General features: G+C 38.4%; 1 protein-coding gene across 2 annotated transcripts in view; it reads right to left on the bottom strand.

Moving 5' to 3' along the window:
* Positions 1-1,513: 1,513 nt before the first annotated feature.
* fam114a2 (family with sequence similarity 114 member A2) overlaps positions 1,514-8,864 on the bottom strand; it is an 8,600-nt gene continuing 1,249 nt past the window's right edge. Inside the window, exons 2-14 of one of the 2 annotated variants that reach the window (XM_005927873.3) lie at positions 8,143-8,385; positions 7,349-7,448; positions 7,077-7,178; positions 6,429-6,544; positions 6,171-6,305; positions 5,827-5,991; positions 5,567-5,690; positions 5,399-5,484; positions 5,059-5,154; positions 4,799-4,923; positions 4,628-4,700; positions 4,122-4,175; positions 1,514-3,191 (exon numbers count right to left, since the gene is read on the bottom strand). In XM_005927873.3, the coding sequence (XP_005927935.1) occupies positions 3,090-3,191; positions 4,122-4,175; positions 4,628-4,700; positions 4,799-4,923; positions 5,059-5,154; positions 5,399-5,484; positions 5,567-5,690; positions 5,827-5,991; positions 6,171-6,305; positions 6,429-6,544; positions 7,077-7,178; positions 7,349-7,448; positions 8,143-8,361 (1,497 nt within the window). In that variant the 5' untranslated portion in view covers positions 8,362-8,385 and the 3' untranslated portion in view covers positions 1,514-3,089. The remainder of the gene's footprint in view (positions 3,192-4,121; positions 4,176-4,627; positions 4,701-4,798; positions 4,924-5,058; positions 5,155-5,398; positions 5,485-5,566; positions 5,691-5,826; positions 5,992-6,170; positions 6,306-6,428; positions 6,545-7,076; positions 7,179-7,348; positions 7,449-8,142; positions 8,386-8,864) is intronic. The other variant, XM_005927874.3, reaches the window with a different exon arrangement.

Genomic DNA, 8,864 nt, shown 5'->3' with positions numbered 1-8,864 from the left:
ATATAACCACTAAAAACAGTAATCAGTACTATAGTCATATGGGTGTGAAACACGAAAAAACAACCGAGGATGTGCCGTTTAAACACGCAGCACTAAGAACAAATCAAAGATATTTTAATTGAAGGCTCTTTCAGCCTTCTACCCGTTTTAAGTGTGGGTTATTCTACACATCCAGTTTTTAGAAGTATAGAGCTCATGAACTTAGACAATGCTCCAAAATAACTACCCATATAAGTACCCTGTGCTGACCACCGAGCGGCGACACTTTGTTCTTGAAGGACTTTAACCTGTTACTGAAAGGTGTCCCATTATAGTGATGCCTGCTGTTACAGTGACAGGTATAAAGCGCCTTTGTGTTACCATGACATCATGAAGAACTCACATTGGCTTTTGTTTACGATACTAGACTAGCTAACCCAAATGCTAAATGCTAAAATGAAAAAAGCACAAGGGTCTTTTTTGGGGGAAATTGTTGCTAAAAGTTTGAGAGCTTTTAATAACGTGCAGTTTAATATTTTTTTTAATAAAACTGACGACACTGCAAAAAAAATATTGAAGCTAGCACGGCGTTTAGCACGAATGGCTAACGTTTACGAGCTAAGCCTCGCGTTGTCGGGAAAGCTACCATCACGGAAACGGAGATTACATAAAAGCAGCTCTGCTTTTCTACATCTCATAGTCTCACTATAGTTGCACGCACTTCAAATACACCACAGCGCTGCTGTGGAAGAATAAAGAAAACAATTTACCTGAGAATTTCTTCAACGTACCCTTCCAAGCTAGGTGATAGCACCCCTATCTTCTTCTTCGCTTTCTTTCTGCTGTTGCTGCTCCTTCCTCTTTGCGTTTATTAGGTGAGAACCTTCAAATGGGCACAGCGCCACCCATCGAACCGGAGAATATAAAGTGATAAGATGACATGCTGGGGTACATTTGTTTCCATTTTAGGATATTTTCATCTTTATTTATTTTTTGCTTTCAAATATATTTTTACTTTGAATTCCCTAACTTCTAGATGGTTTCACTTCAGACACTTCAGGATTACCTTTAAATTTTTTTGTTGTTATTCATATATCTACTTCCCATAACATATACATTAATAAATTTCACTGGTAATCTAATTGTAATGTTGTAAACTGTGAAAGAGGTGCTTTTACATTGATCTGGATAATCCCTCCACCATAAGAACTATTTTAGATTAGATTAGATAGAACTTTATTAATCCCTCGGGTGGGTTCCTCTGGGAAATTCGATTTCCAAAAAAGCACAGCACCGACAGAAGTTATTTTCTACCAAAGACACAACCACAGTGAAAACAGTCAATTAGCCAGACTGAAAAATTGAAATGATAATTTCTATAAAGGATTAACAAAAAACATGTCTGGTTTCTCATCAGACCAAGGATTCTGTCACGAGATTAATTTAGTCACGAGAAGCCAAAGAAAGTATGTGCGCACACAAAAAGTCAAAAACCACTGACAACATGTAACCCTGCAATTTAAACACAAAAAGCTTGAAGGAAGCACATTTATTCGAATCTCATCTCAGTAATATGCCATAGCGTACAGTATATTGCTCCATATTACTCCGAAACCATAAATTTACATGCCCACAACACTCAGCTGTTAGCAGTCCTCTATCTTCTTGGCAGACACACGTTTTTGTGTTGGATAGATGACAAAAGGGGAAAGCAGGCTTATAACACTGACACTTACAATCATCATGTTTGTATACCTCACTAATGAGTTTTATTTTGCTGTGCACTGCTTTTTTATTTCATTGATGGAAAAATTGATGAAACAATGGTTTTCTACATGGTACCTACAGGCTTTGGGGATGGACAGTAAGGACAAAGCAGACATGGAGTAAATTATAAGCTGTGGCAGGACAGGATGTTCAAACTTTTTTGATTGTCAACATTTGAGCTTGTACATTTTTGTACAAGAGGTAACCAATCAATATAAAGTTGGTTCAACGGGAGTTTCAAGTTAAATGATAAACTGTACAGTATAAGAAAAATGAGGTTCATTTTGAATTTGTGAACAAAGCTGCTTAAAAAGAGACCAAAAGTATAGAGCAGGAAATGAAAATAATACGTCCCTTTCAAGATTTATTATTCTATTTCTCCTAAACAAACTGCAACTCTGAATCTCAACTCAGCATCGCTTAAACATTTAGACGATTTCTTAAAGGTTTATTTAAAATGCTCTTACAGAATGCAAGGGCATTAATGTAAACTATTGAAGCTATGTGACCAGCTTGTTGGTCTTTTTTTTTTTTAAATGCTCCACGACTTTTCTATCAAATCTAGTAAAAGTGGTGCTGTCGTAAAAGAAATGTTGGCTCAAAGTCTTCTTTAAATCTGAGGCTGTCTATAGAGAAAAAGAGACGTTGGCTAGAACGAGTGCTGACGGTGCAAAATTTAAAATTGATATTGGATGTAAACCTAGAAGGATGTGGGTTTAAAACAAAGGGAAAGAAAACTCCAAATATCATCCTTCAGTTAGCCAAAAAGCAACAGAACTGTAGGCTTATCACATTCAGTCTGCCCCTGATTTAAGGACAAGTTGCCAAAAACTAAAATTATTGTGCGTCTTGAAGATTTTAGCAAACACACTTAGAGTCCAGCTGCTCCAGGACCAGCAATGATTTGCTTTGCAGTAAGAGTGAAGCCTCATGTCTACATCTTACCATTTATTTTGTTAAGATGTTCTTTTGGAAACAAGTTATCACTGGTTGGTATCCTGTATGAGATGCCTGAACTAAGTGAATGAATAACACCCAAGAAAAGGTAGTGTATTTTGTGCAATGAAAGTAAAAATTGTTCTGCGTTCATTATAAATCCACACTGTTCTTCTTCTTCTGTACGCCAATGACTTCATATAACATACAGTTCAAATAAACCAGCAATGCGCAGAAAGGTAACACTGTTTGACAAGAAAACATTTTCTCTCCTAATCTCAAAGTACATTTTGTCTTGAGCTGAAAAACCAGACAACTTAAACATTTTAAAGATATGTCAGTTCTCTGCTGAGACTCTGAGCCCCAGCTTAGTGGCTGTAGTGGAGGTCAGAGGTCAGGTTAGCGGGTCACTGCTGCGTAAGCTGAACTCTCCTCTCGATGTGAGATATCTCCAGTATCGGCATAAGGAGCTGGAAGGCATCCTGGATGTAAGATGCACTGTTGGATGCCTGTGTGGGATTTAAAAAAACAAAGAACACGTTAGTATGAAATATCAATCCCCAAATGTCCATACTAATGTCTGTTAATCTATATGGGGTTTTAAAACTCAAACTTCTACAAGCAGAGATCCTGATGAAGCAGGATGAAATGGTGTGGAGGAACTAGGCAACCAATTTTAAATCAGCTTTTGCTTTTGGTCACACTTTGTATAAAACGCCATAAAATCAAGTCTCAGCACAGTTTTCTCTGACTATTAGAACATAGCTTTCGTGTTGAATAGCTGTTAATCTTCTCCTGACATCTAGTCATGTTTCAGTCATGAGCTGAAATAATGTTTCTTTGACAAAAGTCTTAATTTACTCTAATATCATTGTAGCACAGTCCTTGTCAAGACAACCAAAAGTTAAAGTGCTCTGAGCAGCAGATAAATAAATTTTTTTTATTTATTTTAGCTATAGTAAATATTTTTGATATACTTTTCTTGCAATTAAGTAACAACGACAGTCAGATAACTGATTCTGTTCTGTTCTTCTGCTGAAGCATTGAGCTGATACAACTTCTTAGTTTTAAATTACAGCAAATGATTATATTGAGGTTTCTCCAAAACCCTCCTGGCTGGAAAAATCAGACATCTAAAGTAAGTCATCAGGAATTTTACAGACAACACAACTAAGGAAATACAGACTAAATGGAGAAGGTTCGAGAATTGACCCCTGTGGGACACCAAATCAAATTTAAAAGGAAAGACGAGAACGCTTCTTGTTTTACACGAACGGGCCTTTAACTGACATACTGAACTGCGAAGAATCCCAAAAGAAGAGGATCTCTATAAAGTAGACAGTGCCAGAACCCCTGGTGTGTTGTATGTATTCGAAAAACAAAAACATTTTGGACAATTCATTAATGAACATATGTTGGCTGCAGTAATAATGACAAACCTCTAAAAATACTCCTGTTATCAGGGGGTTGAGGACTTCTCCCTTCTCGTTTGACTGTAAAACAGAAAAAAATTAAATTAAAATGATCTCTCTGTGGAACAAAGAATTAGTGGTTTGGAAAAGAAAACACTGCAAAGAGAAGCATAAATTAGGGTTTGACATCAAAACAGAAAAATGTGGATGGAAACAAAATGATGAAGTTTGTGGCTAATGCAGATCTCCTTCTAAAATGATATTTATAATATCATAACTGTGAGACATTATCAGCTGAACTGCTTACTATGATTCCTTATCAACAGTGTGATAATATGAAGAAATAATAAATACGTGGAGGTCAGATTAACAATAAATGACATCAGTGGAAAATAAAACATCTGTTACTTTTAAGACTTTAAATTTACATAGTAAATATGAAAATCTAAGTGTGGTGGGACAAATGCTTTACAAGCATCAGGTATCAGTGACGCCCTGACGTTAAAACAGATGGATAGGATCTTGAAACTTACCCCTGCTGCTGTCAGGCAGGAAGTAAACTTCTTGGACAGCAGTGAGATTTCTTTACACAGGACAACAGTTAACCTGAGAACAGACAGCATGACAAAGGTATACAGTTAATTAAAGTGCACAGAAAAAGTGAAATATCCCCACCCCTGAGTCCCCCGCTCATGCTGTCTTACTGTGACAGGACGCTGGCGTCTGCACTGCCATTGGAGAAAAGGATCATCTCAGCCAGTTTGTGGAAAAGCTCGATGGATCTGGCCGTCAGCTCGGCCAGACTCCTGATAGCTGCAGCATGAACCTCCTGACAAGATTCAACACACACACACCATTGCTACTTGGTCAAATCCTGCAGTCAAGTATTACCCTCAAACGTCCAATACTTGCAATGTTGGACACTGAAAAAAATATATATGTTGATGATGTCATTAAGACACACCTCCACACTATGCTTCTTCACATCCTCCTCATTTACATCTGTTTCCACATGCTGTTTGGTCAGCTCATTAATCAGGCTGGCGGAGCTCTTACAGGCCTGTTGGATGTTAGCAATCATACTTTAACAGGAAATTGGCGAGTTGAGAATTAGCAGTTACTGTAAATCAGAAAGAGACCAGTCTAATAGATTTAAAAGCTATGAGTGTATCTGACATATTTCTGTTACTTTTCCCATCAAATTAACGACAAGGGAGACAAGTTAAGGTCCTTGTAACATTTCAAATAATGAGTCAGAAACTGGCAGGAATATGATTCTGCACAGTGAATTGTTTGAGCTGTACCTTGCTCAGTTTGTCTGCAGTTGCAGAAACACTGAGGCCCTCCATGGCCTCCTTTAACTCCCTCTCAAACTCTAATCCGTCTTCATCTGCAATTAGAAATGCACCATCGTTTATTTCAGGTTCTTCTTGCAGCTGTGAAACTTTTATAGCTGATTTAAAAGACATTACCTTTACTCTCATCAACTTCCTCATCATCGAACTCCACCAGGGAGAAGGAGCTTTTGATTTGGTCGAGCTCATCTCTGAGCTCAACCAGCTCGTCTCCTGATAGAGTCAAGAGCACCGACTTCACCTACAGCACACACAAGAGAAAATACACACAAAGACGCCTTTACTAGATTCCCCTGAAATGTAAAGCATAGAAACAGTGTCTTTGTATGTTTTTAGCTACAGCAGAAGTGATATTTTGGCAGAGACTTTCATTGTACCTTTGACTCACTCTCTCGAGATAGAATCTCCAGAGCTTCAAGGTGTGACAGACCCTGAAATTCATCAAACAGCATCCCGTAGTGAGCGACCACCTTCTTGTCTGAATTTGCCGAGTCTTTGTCTGCTGACTGCAGCTCCTCTCGCTCTTTCGCCTCCCTCAGCACCTGAGAAACAAAGAGTGACAGAGTTGAGAGAGTGTGACACATGATAAGGGACACGGCTCCAGAAATCTATGTCAGCCACTAAGCTTTAAAGTCTTCATATATATATATATGTTCCCTCTTGTCCATTAAGTTTGAGTGAGATTTTAGTATTTTAGCTTGTTTTTGTATTTACTACCTACCTGAGAGAGAGTGGCGTTCCGTCTCATCAGTCCTTTGGTCTTTTTAAAGCCAGGATCACCTTCTGCTATCACATCCATCGTCTTCTTCCCAATGAACTCAAGAGCATCTAGACCTCCTGTTATCACGGTCTTACCCTGTGAGGAAGCCCAGTTTAAACTTTTCTTTAAAATATGAGCTAAAATAAATTCCTAACTTTTGTAGAGTGAGAACAGTCACACCAACACACAGGTGCTCTCTGGTTTTAAGCATCAGGTTACCGTGCTCTGGACGACGCTACTGAGTGACGACAACATTCCCATCGCACTTCCCACTGCTGACGATTCATCTACTCCTTTGTCGGGCTCCATGCTGGTGCCATCTACAGGAGAAGACACTAACGACATAAAAATCAATGTCCAAGGATTACACGAGAGAAAAAAATAATAATTTAAATGGGTCAATTCAATTAATTTCATTTTCATTTGGACAAATCTTTCCTTCACAAAGCTATGGGACTTGAAGGAACTCAGTAGCCTAAAGATGTTTAAATCAAAATGAAAGTAAAACTCTATTAATTTGCTGCTGTAACATCAGAAACGGAGTACTAAAGCAAATATATCCACTTAGCAATCTACAGGATCAACAATTTTCTGCCACACTCTGCCAGCTCCCGTCTTATCTGAAGTACCGGTGTTGCATTTTGCTTTTATATTAATTTTGAATTCTTGGCAGATCTCCATCAGCCAGTCCTCTCTGACTGAAGTGATCAACATCAACATCATTGGTTCATTATGATGAAAAGTCAAATCGAATGTGCCCATTAAAGTGTTTTGATACATCTTGATCATCTTGACTGGAGAGCCTGGCTTTATTGATCCTCCAGGTTCTAACAAACATTTTTCATATTCACAATAATGTGGCCTTACCCTTCTGTTTCTCTTCTTCCTCCACCTGAGCTGACAGTTCGGTTGGACTGGGGATTCCCAGTGATGTCTCAGCCTTCTCGATCACCTGAGTGATACCTTGGCCTAAACAGACAGAAGACATCAGTACATATAGCAGAGAAGCTTTAACAGTAACAGAATGAAAAAGGCCAAAGCAAGACTACGTTTAAACAACAAATGACTTGGTGTTGTACTATTTTTCAGAGGAGCCAACTGTGTACTTGTAAAGACTGAGTGATGTGTTGGATACTCACCCACAGTGGTCACAGTAGCTGTTGCTGTGGATAAGATGGATTTGCCCCAGCTGCCCCAGTAACCCCAGCCACCCTGAGACACGGTCGACTGATTGGATGTCTGAGAATGAGGACAGAAGGAGAAAGAAGAAAAGACACAAAACAGATGTTGTGAATGAGTAAAACAGAAAGATGACTTCAACAAGTGCCTTTTAGTGGTTTCACAGAAAACCATTACAGATTATGACAAACGCAGCTTGTTTAAAACTCACATTTCACACAAGAATAACTATCCAACACATCAGACCATTTAGTCTAAGCCCATTAGGTTGTTAAATGATCCAATAGATAATTTGATGACATCGCACATCAGCAGGGTCATTAAGAATCTCATGTGAAAGTGTTATTGCACCCACGCTCATCAGGTATCACACTTCCCTGTGAGATAGCTTTACAGTGTCAACGACCAAACACACAAGCTTTTTTTGAAGATGTTTATGTGACATGATATGTTCTGGGAGGCAGAAAGATACTTTTATTCAAGTGGGAAATTTCAGTGTGTTTATGGTTTTTTTTTAAGTGCACTTTAATGAGTAAGGTGAGATTACTTTTGCTGACGTTTGCACAATAAAATAAATATCAGGCTATTGACATGATAGCCTGATATTATTAATATATTATATTATTAATAAAATATCAGGCTATTGATATGCAGGATGAAAAAGAAGTCATGATGGAAATTATGGCTTCAGCTCTTCTCTTTTTGCAATCATCTTTAGTTCTTCGAGTATGAGCAGTACTTCAATTTCTACTACCTCTGCTGGCTGCTCATCCTCTTTTGGAGTCTCCTGAACTTTGGCCGCAGCCTGGGTTTCTGGCCTCCTCCTGGCTTTTCTCGTCGGAGCTACATCAGTGGAGATGTCAGGTGTGGATGGAGAGGAGCTGTCAGGGGTTCGAGCGGGAGAGACATTCTGCTTTTCAGGCGCTGCCTCTGCACCCTCGGCTGCTGCACAAGAAGCTTCACTGTCTGACATGTTACCAAATGTCTCAGTGCATACCTGGAAAGAAAGAGGAGAAAAAAAGGCACTGCATAAACTCTGGCAATAAACAAAATGATTTGCTTGTTGCTTTGGATAGTAGTGGAAATGCCAGGTACTGGTTTGTAGTTAACTCTCTTGTGCACTTCTAACCTCATCACGTGTCAGTCAACCTTTCAACTGAGTCAGTCAACTTCACTTGTCAGTTTAATTTTTTTGTTTAATTATTATTATTATTATTATTATTATTAATAGTAGTAGTAGTAGTGATAGCAGTAGTAGTATTCAGTTTCAATCATGAGTAAATTCAGTTCACCTCCCAGAGGAGTCCGGGTTCCTTTTTTTTTTTCCACACTAACTTAAGCACATTAAAAAAGTACTGAAAATTTTACCTTCATATTATGAATATTTTCAAATTAAAAGTCACTTGATGTACATGGGCTGGGATTTCAATTTGTGTTACTTTTTCAGAATTTTTAAACCTTCATAACTTTATAAGT

The sequence above is a fragment of the Haplochromis burtoni genome, unplaced genomic scaffold (assembly GCF_018398535.1).
Source record: "Haplochromis burtoni strain Fernald_Lab_line unplaced genomic scaffold, NCSU_Asbu1 Contig_105, whole genome shotgun sequence".
Lineage (NCBI taxonomy): Eukaryota > Metazoa > Chordata > Actinopteri > Cichliformes > Cichlidae > Haplochromis > Haplochromis burtoni.
This window is presented reverse-complemented; position numbering and strand designations above follow the sequence as displayed.